Source organism: Mus caroli, chromosome 16 (assembly GCF_900094665.2).
Source record: "Mus caroli chromosome 16, CAROLI_EIJ_v1.1, whole genome shotgun sequence".
Taxonomy (NCBI): Eukaryota; Metazoa; Chordata; class Mammalia; order Rodentia; family Muridae; genus Mus; species Mus caroli.
In genome coordinates this window covers 69,357,165-69,381,119 of record NC_034585.1, presented here as the reverse complement: position 1 = coordinate 69,381,119, position 23,955 = coordinate 69,357,165, and the positions used below count along the sequence as shown (strand labels likewise).

Genomic DNA, 23,955 nt, shown 5'->3' with positions numbered 1-23,955 from the left:
GCCTAGAACTTCCTAGATAGCCAAGGCTGGTTTCCCATTCCTCACCATCCTAGCTCCACCTCCAGTGTGCTGGGATTGTGGTAATGCAGCACCAACAGGAGAACTTACGAACTCCCTTTAAGTAAAAGCTATGTGTATTCTGGAGAAAACCCCCTTAAACTTTACTATGGCGATAAGCTTCACGCTTTGAAGAGTCACTTATATTCTCATTTACATACTTTAAGTGCATTCACAGATACTAGTATATAAACAGGGGAGAGAAAAACCATTTTTTATAAATAAACATTCTATTTAAGCCGGGCACTGGTGTCACATGCCTTTAATCTCAGCACTTGAGAGACAGAGACAGAGGGATTTCTGAGTTTGAGGCCAGCCTGGTCTACAGAGTGAGTTCCAGGACAGCCAGAGTTACACAGAGATATCCTGTCTCAAAAAACCAAAAACCAAACCAAACCAAAACAAAACACCATTCTATTTAAGAAAGTGTCTGTTGATAGTATACATCTGTAATGTTTCAAGTCTTTCTCAAGTTTACCAGGCTGAACCTTTTCACTGTGAGTTGTTTACTAAATCCTCCTTTGCAACATTAAGAAACAAGTCTCTACATTGTAATCCGGCTTTCAGTGCCTTGCATTTTTCTGTTGTCTACTAATAGAGACCTTCTGCAGATGTTAAGTGAAATGAACTTAACAAGAACTCATATGACTTTATATTCCACCTTAAAAATGATCAGAATATATAAAATGCATCCTGATCAGGCTTCTGGATAGGTTTTCCACTATCCTAAAGCAGTTTTATTGACTTCTATGATGAATGGTTCAACTGTTCTGTAAAATTACATTTTGTCCCACCAAGGGACATTTGGAAGAAGTTTGTCACAGCTCCGTGGCTTAAAGCCAACTGGGAGAAATGATTTTAAAACATTCTTAGTCAGTACATTTTTTCCATTCAAGTGTTGTATTTCTACAACATCAAACACATATATTTATACTTAATAAATGCATTTACAAGATTTACCAGTTAAAAAAAGAAGGCAAAGCAGATGTGTTTCATCATTTGCTCTCATTCCTTGTTTCCCAATATTTTTATTTCTCCGATGGAATGTGCTATTACTACTTTCGTCAGTTTCTTCTTGTTTTATGTACATGTAAGCACATTCCATCTTGTTTATTTTCTTCTTGCCCATTATTAACACAGATTCACATCCCATATTGAGACTCACTCTTCTAAGAGTCATGTCTGACAGCATGTCTCTTCTTTGTTTTTTTTTGTTTGTTTTTTGTTTTTTTTCCCTCAGATAATCCAAACATTTTTGGGTTGTGCTTTCTGAGTTATAGATTTAAAAAAATTCTAAACATCTTAAACATATTAAAAAGATAATCTCACTGTAAAATATTTCAAACTCACAAAGTATTCTACAAATTGCTCTCAATTGATGTGCATTTAATAGCTATCAAAAACAGAAGTGAATAATTGAATGATGAAGTATTTCTTTTACCTGACATTAATAGCTACAACCAGACGGTTTAAAAGTAAAATAATAAATATAAATATAAAATCTATTGGGACTCAATTAACCAAGGTTAAGTTAAATACTGCTTGATCATATATATATGTATATATATATATATTATTTTCTTTATTTATATTTCAAATGTTATCCCCTTTCCCTCCCCACCCCCCCGGAAGCCCCCTATCACATCCTCCCTCCCCCTGCTTCTATGAGGGTGTTCTTCCACCCACCCACACACTCCCACCTCCCAGACCTTCATTCCCCTACTAAGCCTTCATAGGACCAAGGACCTCTACTCCCCTTGATTCCTGACAAGGCCATCCTCTGCATCTTATGCAGCTGGAGCCATGTGTACTCCTTTGTTGATGGCTTAGTTCCTGGGAACTCTTGGGGGACTGGTTGTTTGATATTGTTGTTCTTCCTGTGGGGTTGCAATCCCCTTCTCCTCCTTCAGTCTTTCTCTAACTCCTCTACTGGGGACCCCGCGCTCAGTCCAATGGTTGGCTGCTAACATCCACCTCAGTATTTGTAAGGCTCTGGAAGACCCTCTCAGGAGACAGCCATATCAGGCTCCTTTCAGCATACACTTCTTGGCATCCACAATGGTGTCTGGGTTTGATAACTGTATATGAGATGAATCCCCAGGTGGGTCAGTCTCTGGATGACCTTCTCTTCAGTCTCTGATCTACACTTTCTCTCCATATTTGCTCCTTTGAGTTACTTTGTTCTCTTTCTAAGTACTGAAGCACACTGCTTGTAACCTCTTAGGGAAAAGATATACGTTTGGTAAAAGGAACTACTGAAATTCTGTTCCTTTAGTGTCTTATAATATAAATAGTCATCTGACTGTCCTTGACTTAGAATTATATGCATGAATGCAAGTTCTCATGATAATGATTTGTAGTAATTATCATCTTCTATGAGTAATTGCATGGTTTTTGGAGAAAAATCAAACCGGAAGTACATTCACTGACAGACCTCAGCAACTCTGTCCTTTAGACATGTTTACCACTTCATCTTTGATCTCTCAGTCCTAAAGCTCAAAGTATAATCACTAAGGATCTGTTTTTGTCATTAGAAATGATCTTGCAAGGGTCAATGATATCATTATTCAACTCATAGGTCACGATGAAGATGTTTTCTTTCAGAAGAAATGAATACTCTTCCCTTCAGCTACCTGAGATTAGAATTTTTAGAGAGCTATCAAGGGAAAGCAGGAGAACGGTTAATGTTCGGTGCAGGAAAATATCCAACACTGCAAATTATACTCACAGGTCAATTGTAATAATGCACATGGTATTATTAGTTACGTAAAATGAAAATAATGGATGTTTAGTAGAAGTCTTGGTAAATCTTCTACAGGTTTAATAATGGTCTAGATCAGTGGTTCTCAACTTTCCTTATGTTGTGACCCTTTAAAATTGTTACTCAATTTGTAGGATCCTCAACCATAAAAATTATTTCCATTGCTAGCTACTTCATAATTGTAATTCTGCTACAGTTATGAATTGTAACTTAAACATTAGAGTTTTCCCACGGTCTTGATCAACCCCTAAGAAATGGTCATTAGAACTCCAAAAGAGTCCCACATGTTGAGAAACAATGTCCTAGCTGAACAAACCATACATATTTTGTAAGTCAAGGTAGATATCCCGTCAGAGAAAGCTACTCCTAAGGAAGAAGTAAACAGCTCTCTTTCTTTTCTGTCTCATTTTTGTAAGTGGAAGTGTAGTAAGTTCTAGGGCTGCATTTACCAGGGGAATTAAGGGTAAGTTATTGGCAAATAAGCAAAGTCAGGAAACATGCTCACTTCCTTATTGCTGAGGTGATTAGTCACCCATCCTCTCATGCATCTCCAAAGAAGAAAGAGCTTTCTAAATGAGTATTTACTTATGCATCATCATCATCATCATCGCCCTTGTTGTGTTGTGCATATGGGTTGTACATAGGCGTACATGCAAGCATGTGCACATGTGGGTTAGACAGGCAACTTTGTGGAGTTGGTTCTTTTCTTCTACCTTTGGATAAGTCAAGTCACTTTACTCATGAGCCATATCTCAATCCCTGCCTTCCAGAGAGCCCACCCCCCCCCTTATTTTCAGATTCAAAATACACATGAGTGGGAGGTTTTGCAGTCACTTAAGCTGTCCAAGTTCCTTTCCTCACAAAGGCTTAGAGAGCAAAGGCCTCAAATAGTGGCCTCCTTAAGAGTGCATGCAGCCTGTTTACCTAGACAGGTTGCCCAAGATAACATATTCACAATGATCTGTAAGTTATTCACGTCTGTCATCTTAATGCTGTCATCAGTCTAAGTGCCAGACAGGGATACATGGGACTTTTGGGGAACTTCAAGGGCAAAGTGGCCCAGGGCATCCTGTCTATCCACACTGATCTGATAAATAGGGAGCATGTGATTAAGCACTGCTTAGAGCTGCCAGATAATTCACGTTTTAAAGAAGTGGGCCTACACCACATTGAATGAAGGTGAATTTGAAAGTGTGGTATCTGAGAAACAGTGAATCTGTGATGGCTGGGGATGCGAGTAGACAGCCATTTGTGGGCCCCTGAGCAAGTTGGGCTTAACCTCTTGAGGGCTATCATTGGGTTGCACTATACCTCACCAAATTACATTTAGTAATAAATCTCACATTCAGGAAAAAACAAAACAAAACCAGAAACAGCTTTTTAATTAAACACCTTTATTTATTTCTTTTTAAATACTTAATTACTTTTATAAAAACACATGGCACTTTCACTGGGGCATTGACTATGCCTTATGCTTTTAGAAGACAATATTTGCGTCTTCTAAATCAGTTTGCTTTTCACAGAATAAAGGGGGAGGCTCTTGGGGAGGGTGTACTTACCATCAATAAAGTGAGAAATTCTGCTTTTCCTAGGTAAACAAAAGTTGTCAAGCACATTGTGTTTCAGTCACTCCGGCGACGAAATATCAGTTTTCTGAAATAATTAAAGCATGGTCTTGTAGACGTCGGCATTCATAGAAAGTGCTGAGCTGTGCTCTGTGCTTTCTCTTCTCCTGGTTAGCTGTCAAAACACGGTGATGTTTGGAGGATTTCCTGTAGATGAGGACCGAGAGACTGCTGCACGGTTAGCAGTGGCATTCAGAAATCAGTTGGTTTGAGGGGGGCGAGGGTGGCCGTAAGTCTTCGGTTTAGAGTTGAGCTGTGCTTCCGCTTTTTGTCTCATCTGCTGATTTGAAGGTAAACACGGTACATTTTGAGTTAGGGGACACATCCAGGTCCTTGTCATGTAGCCATCAAATTGTACACTTCCTGAAGAATCCGAGAAGCTGGATTGCATCTGTCTCAGAAACACTCGTGAGAGCGGAGAGTCATGTTATTTTTCAATGTGGACATATGCAAATCTCAGTCTTCAAATGCTCACATTCAAGGCTCTGCTGACACGTGGTGGCGCTTGATTATTTAAATATCACAAATTCAAACCTAATCCATTGTGGGTTGATGTAGTCCCTTTTTTGTTGTTGTTTTGTTGTTGTTGTTGTTGTTTGTTTGTTTGTTGTTTTGTTTGCGTTGTTGTATTTTATAAAAGACAAAAGTCACCAGTCTACTCCCAAGTTTGCAGGTTTAAGGATAATGGTGCCCCTCGGATCTTCTCATTAGCACACTTTGAGACAATGATATTAAAGTACTCATGAAGCAATAGAGATTTTCAATCAAACAGAATCAACCTGAAAGTCTAGAGAGACATTATACTGTATGGCTCTCTTGTTTGGCATCTGTTACGTCACAGGCTCAGGTGCAAAGATAAGTAACAGGAGTTTAGAGAAACTAGGTCTCTTGCCAAGGAAGCTTAACCTTCACCTCCTCTCTTCAACCCTCATTTCATCAGCAGGGGTGAAATTACTTGGAGACCCTGCCAATAGGTAATAAATAACACTTAAATTCCAGGACACCCTTGCACCGTAGGGTGCCCTAATATGTAATAATGCTTAGACTATTGAGTTTATAACTCATGGCATCTGGCAGTCAGTTGGCATTGTAATTCATGGAGATCATGCACATCAGAATGCATTATGGGAGAAAAATATCAGAGCAATGATGCCTCCATGCTGGGGACAGGGTAAAATGACAGGAAGACACACTTGAGACCATGGACCTCTGTGAACTGAGCTGTGTTGGAATGCTGTAAACTCTAATGCCTTCAGTTCGGACTAACAAGGTGGGAGGAGAGATAGGACCTCTTTGGATCATGAATAAAACAGTTCCATAATATTTACTTGACAGGACTCTGTTGTTCACTTTATTCAAATGGACAGATGCAGCAAGAGGGGAGAAAAGAATCCTGAACATTGAGCTTAAACATGTTGCTTATGTACATTTGAAACTTAAAGTCATATTTAAATAACTCTATTATCTCTCTTTTCTCCTTTTCCTTTTCTTCTCTTTCTCCCCCTCTCCCCATGGCAACTCCCCTGGCCTAACTCCTTGGTGCAGTGAACTTATCAGAGAGCAACTTTCCAATAAACTGGCTATATATATATATATATATATATATATATGTATATATAATATACAAGAAATAAACAATTGAATTATATTTTTATAAATATACATAATTGATAGTTGATTCCCTCAAAATGTTTGCTTGCTGTAGTCACAAGGTATATGAAAGGTACTGTAGAGCGGTAGAGAAAACTGTAAAAGTGATGGGCACACACAATAGCCAACAACCACCTGCAAGCAGCCTTTCTGGCATCTACATGTTCTATGCTTTGGCAGAAGAGTTGAGGCTCATGAAATAGAAGCTAGGCTGAAAACTCATATCAGACAGATGGCCACTTGTAATTACTCCATCAATGTAAATTCCATTAAAAAAAAAAACCTAGTGTGTTTACTTCTCTGTTTATTTATTTATTTATTTATTCCCAAATCCACATCTTAGAAAAGTAAAAGGCCCCATCAGAAGTGCCAAAAAAAAAAAAAAGAAAAAAAATGGTCTGTCCTCTGGGGACCATATTGAGCAGCCTTATGTGATGATCTTATCATCTGCGTAGTCATAGATTTTTCAATTAAATGCACTCTTATCTTCTAGCTCAGAGCAATGGGTATCTTTGGTGGACTCAGTCCTTTGACTAGAAGTACTCAGACACACTCACTCAGGGAGAACAGATATATTAATGGGGTGTAAATCTTGTTCTGAAGTAATGTGAACTCCAAACACATTCTCCTTAATACAGATGCTTCCTAAATGCTATCTTTCTCTTGACATAATGTAGTTTGCTTAACTTTCAAGTTTTCACTTTTTTAAGAGTTTTCTGTGAATCTGGGGACCTTAATATCCCATGAACAATTTTGGGGACTCAAGTTCTTTAAGGGAGAAAAGAAGAACTGATTAAACCTTAATTAGCATCAAGCCACAACTTCCTCCTAAGCTAAAGGGTAGGGTATGCAGATCCTTTTCAAATATCAGATGCAAGGCTTTCCAAAACGAAGGCTTCCAAGTGTTGATGGTGTGCCAAGTGCTGGCTCCTTCACAGCAAAGCAAAGGAAATGATTGCCAGAGACAGGCCTGGAGTCTGCCATGGTCAGATGTCACCAGTTTGCAGTGCCACATGTGATCCAAGAGTTTATGAATGATCTCAACACTTGGTCCCCAAGGAGAACATATGCATTACAGAGGTTACAGATACAAATTACAGAGAGCGCAATGTTTCCATGCAATTTCTAAGAATCCTTCAGCAGATTTTAAACATTAATGGAAAACATTAAAGAAGACTTGGCACTCTGAGCAAGACTTCAAATTATACTGTGGGTGAGGACAGAGCAGAGCTAAAAAAAGGATGGAAGAATAAAGACTTGGCTAAGGAGCTTGGCGCTGGCCATCCCTCTTGCGTGAATTGTGTGTTTTGTGTATTTTATTCCCAACAGAATTCCGGGCTTCACAAAGTGCTATGACTTGAAAATGAGCAAGTCACAGGGCATCCTTGTTTATTCAACACGCTCCAGTTCATACTGCTGCTTATCTGCATCATTTGCTGAGGGAATTTGCTTATACAAAGCGTGTTTCGGGAGGGGTGGGGTGGGGGGCTGGAATTGTCAGCTTGCTGCAGGGGTGCCAGGGTGTCAGCTTGCACAGCAGCACCAGGATGTTTCCCCACTGAGCAATTTCTTTCCCATTTCCCTTCTGTGCATGAGAAACCACTTATAATTTGTCCCCCAGATATAAGATTGTGTTCTGTATATAGCTGGTAGCTGATCTGTCCTTTCTAATCATACATTATGTGATCTGTTCTTTCTAATCATACATTATGCATCTGTAGTGAATATAATAAAATATTTTTAAGGACAATTACTTTGAAGATTTGTTTTTAATACAGTAAAGGATAAGAAAAAGAAAGAATGTGTTCAATGTGTTATCAGTGGGTAGCTTTTGGTTGCAAAATCAAACTGGCTTTAATATGAAAGGAAATTTAACTTGAAAACCGGGTGTTGGTTCTGTGTCTGTCTAGGGTTGATCTGCCCAAGCACACCACAGAGCAGAAGTATCTTCCCAGCTCTTGCACCAGCTTCATCAAAACCTGGAGCTTCCCTGAGATCCTAGCAGGGCTGCCAGGATTGACCATGTAGAAAAAGGATGCTTTCATTATAGATGTAATGGAAATGTAGCACATAGTTAATGTTGGAAGTAATCCCGACCAATTCTAGTGTTGATGCTTGGTAGGAGATGGTGGTGGTAGGGTAAGGGAGGGCCTGTGCCTGATTTTACAGATGGCCATAGCCTCTGTATTTGTATACGAGTCTGAGATTCACAATTCTGTACACCTATCAAAGTTGCTATTCTTTTGGTTCTTGCATGAAAGTATACAGCCTGCTTGACACCTCAAAGTGCCTGGTATTCCTGTTAGACAAGGTGAAGAATGAAAACAGATGCTGCCCCTTAAATCCAAGCAACTCAAGTTTTTCTTCAAATTGCCATTTTAAAACTAAATTGAAAACATTGTGGCTTACACCAAATAATAAAAAGATTGCAATATAAGACTTGAGATTTATGGTTCAATCAACCAATGGATAATATCTGATTAATTTTTGTGTATGTGTGGCCCCTCAAGAAGGAAGCTTTGGAAAAATACCTTCTCTAGATTAAGTATATAAAAGAAGAATTTTCTTATGAATGAGTAGGAAACTGGCAACCACAGAGCAGTTACATGCATGAGAACTGAATAAGCCAAAGTCAGAGAACAAAGTGGCAGCTTAGAGACAAAAGAAGTTTAAAGCATTAGTGTAAATTAGTAATTAGTTGTTTCTGTGTAACTAGGGTAGAACAGTTATGGACACATTTATTGAAAGGCTTGAGATATAATTACAAACATAGTTCTAAGCAATACCAGCATTGTATTAAGGAGAGAATTTTAGTTCAACCTTGTGGTAGTTTGAATAAAAATTAACCCCATAGACTCATACATTTGAACGCTTAGTCACCAAGGAGAAAGCTGTTTGAAACGATTAGAAGGTTCAGAAGCTATGACCTCATTAGAGGAAGTGTATCCATGGGAGTGGGCTTTAAAACTGCTCACACTGTAAGACTCTGGGGAGCCTTAGCTTACCAGGGACCCCCTGAGTGAACCACGTGGAGCCAGGATCCTTGCGAAAAGCAAGAGGAACTTATTGTTCCAGTGTACTAGGGTCTTCCCAGACCCAAAGGAGAGGCGGTGACCTCCAGCATCATTTCAGCGAGTTCTTATATGGTTTCCAGGGGCAGTACAGAGCATCAGCAACTAGGCACAATATGATTGACATAACAGTGCACCATTTAAACTGATTGGTCTTTAGGGAATGAGGTGACAAGGACTTCCCTTGTCTGAAGGTGAGCAATGGTCAGTCCTGTGGAATGTGTCCCCACCCACAGGTCTATTCCTGCCCTGTGGTCTGAGAACTATTAATTAACCTCTCCCTCTTGGGGGGCAAATGTTTCAAGACCTTCCCAAAGTTCCAATGCTGACCTTTTCTCCTTCTCTGCCTTTAGATCAGGATGTAATGGTCTCAGATACTTCTCCTGCACCTATCTGTGTACCATGTGTACCGCCATTCTCCCTGCCATGGTCATAATGAACTAAACTTCTGAAACTCTAAACATGTAGCTGAGTGCTTTCGTTTATAAGACTTGTTTCGGTCATGTTATCTCTTCACAGAGGTGAAGCAGTAATGCAGTCACACCTCTGGGGAGTGAGCAAACAATTGATACGGCTTTTCTTCTTTTTTGGAAACCTATCGTAGCTACATTGCAGTGTTGAAAGGCATGGGATATTCTAATTTTAGTGACATATAACATTCACTGAATGAAGGCAGTGGTGATAACATAAGCAAACAGATGGTAGGGAAAGTTAGCTACCACAATGCTTGTCAAGGTTCTAGTGCCAGGCATACTGTGCGTGAACTTTGCACATATTTAACCCATGTTCAAATGACCTATAGGGAAACATAATGACATGGTTGGCAGTTAGAGTGTGTGTTCAGCAAGGTATAGCTGTTACTGTTATTGGTGGTGGTGAATTACTTTTCAGAATAGAGATAAAAATTATCTTCATATGGCCTTTTGCCCTAATCCATGAAATAGCAGTACAACACACTTAATTCCGGGCAATTCATGGTCGTTGGACACTCATCCAAGTGTGATTACCTACAAAAAAATCTGAAGGAGATTGTGTCCACTAACATAAAGTGTCATGACTCAGAGGGTCTCATGATTCCCGGAAGATAGGTAGTCAATGGTTGATGAGATGGAGATATTTTTGTAGTGTTGTAGCGACTGGTAAGGTACATGTATTTCCATGAGTGAAGCATATTGCTCCAGTGAATAACAAGAATGAAGCTCACTGGGTTGCATGAATTGCACAAGACTGCACAGACATGCACACACACATAAATGCACACATACATTCTCACACATGCACACACACACACACACACATACACACACGAAAATATAAGAGCTAGTTGAGAAATGGAAGTGAATTAGCAGGAGTGGGAAATGAAACAGCAGGGTAATGGCAGAGTGAATACATTAAGTGCAGATATAAGAATATCAAAATGAAACCCATTATTATATACAATGAACGGATGCTGATACAATATAATGTTTCTCTGTAAAGAATCTGCCAGATGCTGGATTTGTAGCTGAGTGATCCTCAGTATGTATGAGGTACTGAGTACCATTCCCAATATTAAAGTGACAAAACAACCCATAATGTCCTGTTTTGTCATTTATACCACTGAAAGCCCTATCTTTCTAAGTGTTGCTGTTCACTGAGATTACATATTGGGATGCTAAACTGTGTGCTTGGAACTTGAGTTTAGTTCTCTACAGAAAGATAGGCAGGCTATTGTGGGACAGCTCTACACTGCTCATGCCCAGTGCATAAGATTTTCCTGCACAGAGCCCAGGTTCAGTACGGTCTTACTTGACTTTGTCTTGAGATCACCTTTACTCAAGCTTATCATTACAATTCCTTTTTAGATTACCCTTCTCACGAGCAATTTGGTTTGCTTAGGATGGTTTTCTTTATTCACTGGTGTGCATGAGTACTTCTATCAATAATGTTTTTCAGGCTTTCCATGGCTAATGACCTCGCTGGGGATGCTGAGGGCACTGTTTCAAGATGTATCTTTAAAAGTCCATTTATTGTGCAGGCTCACCTTATTGTTATTGCTAATTTATTTTAATGGCCTAAGATGGAAATATCTGAATGGTGATTTGCTCCAACTGAGGTTATAAAAAATAAAGACCAGAGAACTGATTATTAAAGACAAGAGCGAGAAGAGGGGACCTAGTGAAAGAGTGGAGGTGGGAGACAGAGGAGACAGAAATGCAAGATCTGAAACTATTAACCACCATGAAGTTAGTATGGGGTACTATAATAGTAACTGCTGTTTTATACAAATTACAACCACGTTTGCTAGCAATTTGGGTCTTCAAGTATTGTGAGATTGAGTCTCTTTTCTTGCTGATGCTTGGATGGAAGCTCCACTCAGTCTGCTTTCAGCAACCCTGCCTATCAGATAATGTAGGGTGTAAGAAGGAGAAAAGCAAAGACAAACCAACTATTGAGAGAATTTTCCTGGGGAGATATAAGTTAACTTCTCTTCACTCCAGATAGCCAATAACAGTAGACCAAAGAAAAAAATTAGGCCCAAGTCCAGCTTAGTGAACAAGTGAGCGTATTGGGTATATCTAAAGGGGTATGGGTGATTAAGAAAGGTACAGTTCTAATAGGCTCACCCCAGCAGAGAGTAAAGGTTCCAGAAAGCCACATCCCCCAGATCTCCTTGCATGAGGCACACCAGCATCTTGGAGCACCTTCTGTCCCCAGCTTTTATAAAATTGGGCAGGAACGAGCCTTGTGAGTCTTACAATTTTTAAGTATCCCATAATCAGCCTCCAAACACTGACACCATTGCATACACTAGCAAGATTTTGCTGAAAGGACCCAGATATAGCTGTCTCTTGTGAGNCTATGCCGNGGCCTAGCAAACACAGAAGTGGATGCTCACAGTCAGCTATTGGATGGATCACAGGGCCCCCAATGGAGGAGCTAGAGAAAGTGCCCAAGGAGCTAAAGGGATCTGCAACCCTATAGGTGGAATAACGATATGAACTAACCAGTACCCCCAAAGTACTCTAGCTGCATATGTATCAGAAGATGGCCTAGTGGCCATCAGTGGAAAGAGAGGCCCATTGGTCATGCAAACTTTATATGCCTCAGTACAGGGGAACGCCAGAGTCAAGAAGTGGGAGTGGGTGGGTAGGGGAGTGTGTGGGGGAGGGTATAAGGGACTTTTGGGATAGCATTGGAAATGTAAATGAAGAAAATACCTAATAAAAAAATTTGTGAGTTAGAGTATTTTTCCTGCTTTCAATATTCCTTAGGTACCTTAATTATTTTTCTAAGATTTCGAGGCCTCCTGTTTTTTGGTGGATTGTTGTCATTGTTGTTGCTGCTGCTGTTGTTTTTTACACTTCCAATTGGTTTTTCAATACCAAATGGTCAGTACTAAAAACACACATACAACAAACTTAACACAGAGTGAGAAACTGATAAGTATGTGTGTGTGTCTGTCTGTGTGTCTGTGTGTATGCGTAAAACATCAATTTAATAAAAAACAAAAAGAGGCTGTGTGTTTCTAAAAAGATTGAAGAAATGTATATGGGAGAGTTTGAAAGGTGTAAAGGGATGGGAGAAATGCTGTAATTATATTATAATCACATACATAATTCTTTTGTTTTTTAAGTATAATTACTTACCTCATAAACCTTGTGAGTTTTATTTATTTACAAAGACATATGGAGAAATCTCCAGGCTATGTAACACATACCTACATAGACAGACAAAGAGGGAAAAAATAAAAAAATAAAATAAAATTAGTCGGTTAGACTCTCCTGTCAGAAGTAAGGTGCAGTCACTTTAAGTTTTCCTTGAGTGAGACAGAGTAGACAAGTTTTACCCCACACCTAAGGGCAACTGAACCGATGTGACTGGGAAGACACGAGTCAGACGCATTACAGGCAAACCCCAAAGAGCATATTACAAGTTGAAGAGGGTACAGTACCAATTATATCATTATCTCACCCTACTCCCCGAGTGAACAGTCTGAAAGCCTAAAATTACAGATGCTGTTAGATTTCTTGGCTTCATGTGCAAATTGGAGTAATTTTCCGTTTTTTTTTTTTTTTTTGAATGCATAAACACATGTTATATTGTTTCAAAGGAGAAGTCCTTATAGTTTGTTAAATATATATTTTTCATTTTATTCACCATATCAAAGGGCTTTTTTTAAAAAAAAATCAAAATTTAGATTGTGGCAAATCCATGTAAAACTGATTCCCAGAATGATCTGCAATGCTCTTAAGTACAATTTGAGCTAAGACTCTTTGGCATATCACTTTTAGGGGACAAGATCTGGTGAAGGGTCTTCAACTGGCCAGATGTGCCATTTGCAACAGATTGAGGTTCTGCCAAAACACCATTTGTTGCCAGGGCCGGATATCATAGGGGGTTCCTCGCCCTGCTACCATATTTTTGCACTTCTTAGCATTGCATAAATAGGCAGCTGTTCTCTACTCAGAATATAAATTACTCACCAGCTTGTTTTCCCTGGAGGATATACCTACAGGAGGAAACCATGGTGTTAACCCTTTTCTACTTGCATGAATGTCACACTTAAATGCACACCTCCCTCTCTTCATTCAGAAGCCAGCCCTTATGCTTAGACATCACATGTCCCTTGCCAGTGAGACAGGTGGACAAAAGAAAACAAAACAAAATAAGAATCCATGCCCTTCTCAGTGCTGGTGGGTAACTCACCTATCCTAAGGAGAAAGGAATGAAATGAATCTGAATCTAAGAATGAACAGTTTGTCCAGAATGCTTTCCTACTGCTCCTTCAATAGGAAGCAAACTGTTCTCTTGTGTGGCTATGACTTTATGAAGATGGAAAGATGTGTTAATGGATGTTATGAGAAAAAAGAAAGGAAAAAGTGAAATTTTGCTAGTTGCTTCTCTGAGGCTGCTAATGGGTAGAGACTCTTAAGTATTGGAAAATGGATATTAACCTGAAGACACCACATAACAAAGAATGATGCAGAGAACTGAGCTGGGTCTCATAATAGGACAGGGAAGGCAGCTGGCTTAACATAATAAACACTTTCAATGGTTGTTTTTCCCAGCAGATTATATGAGGCTATCTAGTGATCGTTTAGACAATGTATACTATATATACATATGTATGTTTACACACTTATCTATTATATGAATATGCATGTACAGATAGATATACTTCCAATATTTGTACTTATTTGGTATACAGTGGAACAGTATATGCAAGGAGACAGATAAAGAGGTAGATAGATAGATAGATAGATAGATAGATAGATAGATAGATACACATATACATACATAGATACATAGATACATAGATGATACATAGATAGGTGAGTGGGGGTGGATAGATAGATATATTTTACCTTTACATAGTTTAAAATAAACCTTATTTAACAGAATTTAATACATGCCTGTAATTACAGTCCTTGATAAACAGGAGAATCATAGGATCATTGGTTCGAGGACTGCCTGGGTGACATAGTGAGGCTGTCTAAAAAGAACACAAAACTAAACAAAAGCAAACACATGAGACAAAATAACCTTTGTGAGTGTTGGAATGTCAAAGAAAAGGACAAGGACAGGAAGGCAGCAGAGTTAAACATGCTAACTAGTCTCAACTCCTGATTTGAATGTTTTATCCTAAAATAGTTATGGACACTGTTTGCCCAATACCCTCCGTCCCCTTTAGTCTGATAGTGCATGCAGACTTCTGATCTAGCCAGCAGAAAAACAGAAAAAAGAAAAGATCATCCTGATAGATAGGTGACATTTGGATATCTGACACATGCCAGATTTTTGGAGGTTAAATCAGAGGTCCAACCTGCTGTTCTTCTTCTGAAAGAGAGAGAGAGAGAGAGAGAGAGAATTCAGGCTGCAACCATGCTGTAAAGGGTGTCTGAGTTCTTCAAATCACGCTGCCCAGATGTCACTTGGCAGGTGCAGAGTGAAAATGAAGCCCCTGTGTGTGGGTGCTGGTGTGTTTCAAAAGAAAACAATGAGTCTGCTTACTGAAGTGTGGAGTGCAGCCACATTCATGTTGTAAGCAGGAGAGCTTCTGAGACTTTCTTGGTCCAGTTCCTTCCTAGAATCATGTACACACATGCCCATAAGCCATGTGTGCAGAGCCTGTCCCAGGTCTAGTGTATTCATTGTATTCATTGTAATGTATCTATGGACACATTAAACATCTATGGTTTTCTTTCTAGAGAGTAGATCCACATTATATGAAATGTTCTATACCTTACTTGGTTACAAGAGCTCAGAACTATATCCTAAATGTCCAACTTCATAGCTGCTCAACATCTCATTTTTAAAACTGGATTTTTAGCACCAATGTGTGCAAATGACACTCTCCATCACTGTCCCTACCAGTGAGCACTTGGATTGAGTTTAGCTTGCTTTCTAAGGGGCATGGCCTGTGCACCAGAAATAGCCAGCATTTGGTAATAGAAGTCTTTGGCTAAGACTTGATGTTAATTTTGGCAAGAGAAAATGGAAGATTGTCCTTAAGGCTGATTTTAAACTATTTTAATTTTTCTTCAGTATTGCGAGATGACTTCCGGCAAAACCCCACAGATGTGGTAGTCGCAGCTGGAGAGCCTGCAATCTTGGAGTGCCAGCCACCACGGGGACACCCAGAACCAACCATCTACTGGAAAAAGGACAAAGTCCGAATTGATGACAAGGAAGAGAGAATAAGTGTGAGTTCAATTATAAGAGAGGGCCAGAGAGACTGACTTTCACATTGAAAGAACAAATTTTGTTAACGTATTAAGAACGCATTTAAATGCTAATTTATCATATAAAATATATAGAAATGATTTAAATGTGAAAATAAAATATTATATGGGATTTAATAAGACAATCATGATAATAGTTATACCAGTTTAAATATGTAACTGTTATTTTCTACTGTGATATTGATATCTTAGCTCTCTAAAGGTTTCTACTGGTCATTCATATTTATACATCGATATTAAAATATAAATTGTAGCCATTAGCATATTAACTATCTCTCATTTTATTCTAGACTCAGTATTATATAAAAATAATAAGGACAGGTTCACTGAAATAAAATTTGAATTTGATATCATGTATTAGTTTTGCATTTAAATCAAATTCCATGACTGATATTTGATATATTTTATTAAAAATTATTTCATTTGAGTAGAAAAATTTTACTTTAAAAAATCATGTATATCTGCTACATTTGTTATAAATGAGAATTTATGCCACGTGAACATTGAAATAACAACGTTACATAAAATCTAAAGGCTTGGCAGAGATTGCATTATGAACTTGATGAGAATTTGGTCTTGAGTGGATTTGCATTGAGTAGCATTCTTTGGAAAATATACACTTTGACTTTTGCTGTATATCAAACCATCTCAAAATTCAATGGTTTAATCTAAACTATTTTATTTATAATATGTCTTTGTTTTTTAAAAAATCATTTTATTTATGCAGCAGAAATAGCCTTGATTGTTCTTAAATAATCAAAATGATTAACGAGAACCTCCTTCTTTTCTGTCCCCCTGGTTTGTTTTGTGTAGATCCGTGGTGGGAAGCTGATGATCTCTAATACAAGGAAAAGCGATGCTGGCATGTACACCTGTGTGGGAACCAATATGGTGGGAGAAAGGGACAGCGACCCTGCAGAGCTCACTGTCTTCGGTAAACCTCTCTTCTCCATCCTGGCTTAGCTACTTTTCTCATTTCTGTGACCAAATGCTTGACAAAGGACGGCCTGGTGGACAAAGGACGGCCTGGTAGCAGTAGCAAGGCACACCAAGGTGCTCACATCACATCTGTAGTCCAGCAGTGAAGGGAGAAGAACATTGCCACTTAGTTATCTTTGTCCTTTAAATTCAGCCCAGGACCACAGCCCACAAGATGGTACTTTACAGATTTTGGCTAGGTTTCCTACCACAGTTAACCTAAAATTGAAGTTCCCTCATGGATAAGATAAAATTGGCCCTTTCCTTAATTTTTTATCCTATCAAACTGATAGTGTTGATTATCACTAGTTATAAAGAGTTGTAATTTTTAATACTAAAAACTTTGAACATATATAAGCAATTACTCATTAATTTGAATAATCAATATTGATTAGAATTGGAATTTTAGGGAGCTTTGTGATGAAATTTTTCATGTCAAATTTAAGAAATATCAATATATCTCATTTATTTATGTATACTGTCTGTTAACAAACTATTTTTAAAAAGTCACTATTTCCATGACAATTTGAAATAGTTTACCTGTCCTATGTTCATCTTTCACCCTGTTTTGATATATTTAACATGTATCTGACACATATGTACATGTACATAAATTACAAACATGTGTGTGCTTGCATGTGTATTTAAATACACATTAACAGAATTTTCTTTACTCATTCTGATAGGATAATGCTTTCAAAATGAAAATACCTCTCCTAATTCCATGCATGTCATTGCAAGATTTCTACTTATGGTCATTGCTCTACAACATTTCCAAACATGCTGTTGAAGTCTGGCATAGGTCTCTACTGAGGCTTCTTCTGCCCTTGAAAGGCACCATCCAGTCTTGGGGTGGGAGAAATCATGATGAAAAGAGATCTAGCAATGTCCTTTTGGTTGTGCTTTTTGAAGAAAGGATAAAGGCTTCTTTTTAAACTTCCTGCATGTTGGGTAATCTTTGATATTACTCTCTGTGCTTATGCCCCCATTTGAAGTCCCAAGTGCACAGGGCAGGAAACCTCCCATAAGTCATTAAAACAATGAGTAAATATTACTCTGTTCAATGTGTGCCTGTAAACTCCTGTTCACCTAGTACAGATAACTATAAGGTTGCCTCTAAATTGCACACAGTCATCTCTAAATGTCTCAAAACTCTCTCTACCCAGTAATGAATAAAATACAGTTTTGTCTGGTGAGATATGAAATTAGTGGTCACTGAATATCAGCACTGAAAGCCCACAAGTATGGCTCTTCTATTTAAAGAAACACTCATTGCTATTTTTTGTAGCTACCACAAGATCTTGAGTAGAAAACATTGCATTATAGCCATATAGACTGCCTTCAGAAGGAAATTGAAAGGGTTCAATGTCATTACCAAAGCAATTAGATCTACCAGTAATGTGTCTGTTTTATGAAATATTTACCCTACTATCCCTAAAGACATTATGGGAACTGTAGGAGACCCCTAAACCTGTCAAGAGTTGTGGTACAACTTCTAAATTATTTTAAAAATAGCTATCAACCCAAGAGATTAAATTTATCCAGAGGCAGTTCCTGTGGAAGAATTGATTTAGGGAGCTGGGAAATAGTTATCTGATGGTATAAACTTGCCTGAGGGGTTTTATATACAATAAGTTGACAGAAAAATATAATCCCATTTTGTATAAAGGAAAAAAATATGCTCCCAAAGTTAAAACAAAACAAAACAAATAACCACCCAAATCAAGCAAAAAACAAATCAAACAAACTAAAAAATTGAAACACAAAACCAAAAAAAAAAAAAAAAAAAAAAAAAAAAAAAAAAAAAAAAAAAAAAAAAAAAAAAAAAAAAAAAAAAAAAAAAAAAATCAGAGAGAGACAGGAGAGACAGAGAGAAATAGAAAGACACGCAAAGACAAAGACAGAAGGAAACAGAGACAAAGAGACAGAATAGAACTATGCAGTTATAAAGGCAAGGCATATCTGGGAGAAGTTGGCAAAGGGGAAATAATATGATGGATCATATCATTTTAAACGATTAAGAACAAGAAATATAAACTAGAATAGGGAAGTGTTGATCTTAGTCAAAACTGGTTCTTGCCTGTGAGAGAGTTTTGCTGTGCTGTAACTCCAACTTATAGAGAAATAAGCTAAACTGTGGTGGTCACCTCATTTATGACCTTTGAATCTTTTACATCAAGAATATAATGCCTTTTATTTCCACATTATTAAGTGTTCTCACCTTGGTATCAAGATTATAAACCTGATTTACATTACTCTTTCCATCTGTTCAATTCTAATTTCAGGTTGCTGCAAGTTTATCTTAAGGTCTTTGGCTACCATTGTCCTTCTGTAGTCACAAAACATCAGTTTTATGATAACATATGTTCTAGAGAAAAAGTAATAGGTGATGTTTACTACTTGAGAAATATCATGTATAAATTTATTTATTCATGTATAAATTGCAAGGAGAACTAAGAAAAGAAAGAAAGGGTCTTTGCTTATACAGTAGTCATCTACACTACTGAAAGAAATCTATTCTTCCTGTATTTTTATTCTTCAACAACAGGATTTATGCTAGGAAATAAACTTTGGTTATTTCGTTCTAATGTGTACTATATTCACAAAGGTATAAGCAGAGTACACTGATTTTATAAAATAGAGGAATGATCTATTTGTTCCATTCCCATATTTTTTTATCTATGAAATAATCTTCCCAAGGGCACATTGTCAAATGTAAAATTTAGAATATACACACTATCAAATTTAAATATCAGAATGTAGTGTTCTGGTCCGAAATGGCCCTGTAATCTGTGACAAACTCCAGGCATTTCATCGAGAACATCCCCACACCCACCCTGCAGATGATTAACACATATGTCAAGCCCTAAAAATCCTAAACATTCTCAAAGAAACTAGGGTGGAGGCGCATAACTTATAAGATGAAAACTGTTTATTAAAAAGTAGCCAAAAATAGGCATACATTTCATAAGTGATTTTTAAATGTGTCAAAATAATACACACTGCAGTTTTATACATTGCAATTTTAATATGTATCATAGGTATTATAAACCAAAATAAAAGACTGAAATATTTTGCTTTATTGCTTCTTTATGAACCCTTCACATGTGCATAGTATGAATGAATGCATGTACACACACACACACACAAACACAGATACACACACACACCCATACACACACACACCCATACATACATACAGGCATACATACTCCTCATCTTTGGTTACTTTTTAAAAGTTTTCTTGTTTTTTGGTTTTTTTTTTTTTTTTTTTTGGTTGTTGTTTTCACCTGCTTTGGATATTCATTTCAATATTCAAAGCATGTGGGTTTTTTTTCCTAGTATATGCTTTATATGTTAATTATGGCTTTGCTCTCTATTCTATTTTAGAAAATAATAATTTGGTCAACCTAAAATTCCTTTCCAACCATTTTTTACTTTTGTTCTCTCTCTTTTTTTTAAATCTTCCTCTCTCTAATATATTCTCCTTAGAATCGTTTATGCTATTGATGTTGGAATTAGGATAGCTAAAGAGATGCCTGAGTGACCCAGCCTAAGATTTCCAATCCCCAAAGCCATAGTAGCTCACATCTCTAACCTCTCTAGAGGAAGATGGGGGGAAGAGCCAAAATCCGCTGAAGCTTTCAGGCCAGCTATCCTGCTATGTCTTGTCTGAAACATGATGAGTTGTGAGAACTGACACTCGAAGTCTTCCTCTGTCATCCCCATGTGTGCCATGATACACTGGTACCCTCAAATACAAATATGCACATGTACACAGCTATATGCTTGCTATACATAGATAAACAGAAACATTTGGAGTTAGTTTTAGCCAGGCAAATATTATGACCTGTGAATTGTACTCAAGATCATTGTATGGTGATTCGTTTTCAATTCTGACACTCTGTCTGTTTCAAAATGGTAAAGCCCATGTTCTCGTTTTTGCAACGCAACAATACGTGCTCCTCCATTGCCACTCTCCTGGCAATGGCAGACTCTGGGTCCACTCAGCTCTACTCAGGAATCTCCAATGGATCTTGTCTTCCTTTGCTTTGATGTTGAATTCTTAATTCTCAGCATCCCATGCTTTCTGTTTCTGGCGTTTCTCTATTGCTTTCTGCTTGACTGGAGCTCAGGACACATTCGAAACCAACATGTGTAATTCAAGTTACAAGAACATATTGGATCACACATCTCTTATTTTCAGTGCCTACTGAGTGTGACTCTCCAATGCTACTCACATCCTTGAGTTCCTCTTGGGAAGTCTACTCTGACTGTGCTTGGGATTCTTTTGCATATGGCCTGTGACTTTTGATTTACTCATTTTTCTTTTCCACCTCTTAGCAGTGTGTTCCTTCTTTTTTTTTTCAAAAAACATTTTTTTTATTAGATACTTTCTTCATTTACATTTCAAATACTATCCCGAAAGTCCCCTATACCCTCCCTTGGCCCTGCTCCCCAACCCACCCTCTTCTGCTTCCTGGCCCTGGCATTCCCCTGTACTGGGGCATATAAAGTTTACAATACCAAGGGTCCTCTCTTCCCAATGATGGCTGACTAGGTCATCTTCTGCTACATATGCAGCTAGAGACACGAGCTCTGGGGGTACTGGTTAGTTCCTATTGTTGTTCCACCTATAGGGTTGCAGACCCCTTCAGCTCCTTGGCTACTCTTAACTCACTCTTCTGAAACACTGCAACTGTACACCCACATCTGGCACTCCTCCTCACCCTCCTTCATTTATACACTAGTAAATCAGAATCAGAAATCTCTGAACCAAAACAACTCTATTAAATTCAGGGGGCTTTGTGTTCGGCTTCTGCAGAGCATGTATTTATGAATTACATGTTAAACATCTTGATCTTTACTTTCTTCTCTTTATTCTGTTTATAGTAATCTGTTCTTGCCCCATGTGTGTCTCTTCTGTCTGACACAAAATTTGCCTCTTTTTATTTTGTGACAAGGTTTTGCCCTGTAGCTCAGGCTCTTTTAAGATTCACAATTTTTACATTATTGCCTTATGATTTGCCGAGAGCAGGCATTCACCACTATGAATTCACACAATTCCAACAATTATAAATGTTTCTTATTAATTTACTTCCTTTTATCCATAATTCCTTTCCACATGCCACCTCTTGCATCCATTGTTCTCATTTTTACGAAGAATGCTTTCTTCAAACACCATACAATGTATTGCTATTCCTTCACATTAGGCTTCTACCCATTTTAAAAAATATGTACTATAAACTTTATCATCTCAAAGTTTCAGCTTAGTTTATGCATACTAGTAACTAGTCCATTCATGACGAGGGACTGAGACATGGGCTGTCATGACAATTTCTAGTCACTAGACAAACACCGAGATAACATTAAGAATAATGTTATCTCAAAACAGTAAGAACTATCTATGGCCTGGTCTTAGGGGATGCCTCTGGGCTTAAGAGCTCTGGCCACTCTTATAGAGACGTAGCATTGATTTCCAGTACCCACATGGCAGTTCCCTATTTTCTGTAACTCGAGTCTCAGGGAGTTTGATTGCCTCTTCTGGTTTCCTTAGGCACCAGGTACACAAGGTACAATGGCACACATGCAGGCAAAATACTCATGCACACACACACACACACACACACACACACACACAATAACACATAAAACTTTGAATTGAAATATCTACCTCAATTATGTGATGCAGATTTCATCTCATAATTCAGACTCTACTGATTTGGAGAAGTGATGTAGTACTTTCTTGTTGCGTATTTCCCAAGCTCCTCTAAAACCTCTTTTAATGCTTCAGGAGAGCGATGATTTTTGTTAACAGAGGACATGGCCCTTTATATTCTACTATGAGGAATGATGTGAAATAATGTGCTTAACACATGATGAGAGAAGATTTTTCCCTTCCAAATTTTATCGATTCTCATCTTTGCTCCCAGGGGTGAAAACTACTGACAAACAAAATTAATGCAGTCAGAATTGATGTAATCACATCCAGGGAGCCTGACCATTATTTCCAGGCTTTTGGAACCGCCCAGTAGTCACATCCAATGAATGGATATCAAACTTCTCTCCCCTTTAACAAAGCAGGGAAAGTCAAAGGAGACCTGTGAAACCTACCATCTTATGACTTCCTTAATTTATAGCCTCTCTCCTCTGAGGCAGTTCTCTCTGGTGCCAATAAAGGCAAGGCCAGGTTTACAAGCAGCAGTTAGCTCAAATGCCCCTTTATCACATAGTTTTCTTCTTATAGGACTTAAACAACCCCACCTATGCAATTATAGCCACAGCACAGCTTTTACAGTGTCAAGTGAATTTTACCTTTAAATTGGTAAGGTCATCCTGAAAATAGCTGTCACTGAACAGTCATCAGCAATTTTAGAACCACCCTCAATGACTACATACAGTTGGAGAATTGTTAACTGGGTAGATAATTTCCTCACTGTTGCCAAAAAAACAAAAGAAAAATTATTCAAACACCTATTGGATTCATGGCATTTCATGTTAAGTTTAATATTTTTCTCCCTGAACAACGTTGACATGACTGCAGTGAGACAAGGCATTAGATTTGATTAGAGCTATGTGTAATGTTGGGTTCTCTACATTGTCAATTTGGAACTAGGTTGACAGGGCTATTTGAGAGCTGTCCTCTACAGAGTATCACACAGGCAAACAACACTGTTACCTCCAGAGGGATTAACCTTGCAAGCAAGTTATGCAGGTCATTCAAATCCAGTTAATCTCAGGGAGAGAAAAAAAGTTAATTGCTTTGGCAAAGAAGTTGCCTCTGACCACTGCATAGATATATAATTAGGGATCGGCCGACACAAGGGAACTCTAATCTAATTGATAAGCAGCACACAGATGGCTCTAGAGGGTTCTCTCCCTGTCTTTTCAATATGTGGTCAGACATAAGGGGATACCATGGAAAAACACAGTGGTCTTATTTTGACATGTCTTAAAATTAAGTTGGCTTGTTCAATAGATCAAGGTTTCCACAGTTGTTGATTTTAATTGTTCAGAGCTTCATGGACATACATCTCTGCAGACATTAGTGGATATTGAATGTGATTCTTATCTCTCACTAGATAGTT

At 38.1% G+C, this 23,955-nt stretch overlaps 1 protein-coding gene and 1 non-coding gene across 18 annotated transcripts in view; both read left to right on the top strand.

Annotated features, from left to right (window-relative positions):
• Positions 1-23,955, top strand: part of Robo2 (roundabout guidance receptor 2) — a 1,509,792-nt gene that overhangs the window by 1,342,782 nt on the left and 143,055 nt on the right. For all 17 annotated transcript variants that reach the window (XM_021184410.2, XM_029470220.1, XM_029470218.1 and 14 more), the window contains 2 exons: positions 15,693-15,850; positions 16,703-16,823. In XM_021184410.2, coding sequence (XP_021040069.1) covers positions 15,693-15,850; positions 16,703-16,823 — 279 coding nt within the window. The remainder of the gene's footprint in view (positions 1-15,692; positions 15,851-16,702; positions 16,824-23,955) is intronic.
• Positions 3,643-3,775, top strand: LOC115029612. Its single transcript, XR_003835180.1, has one exon. It is a non-coding gene; the product is annotated as a small nucleolar RNA SNORA70 (small nucleolar RNA).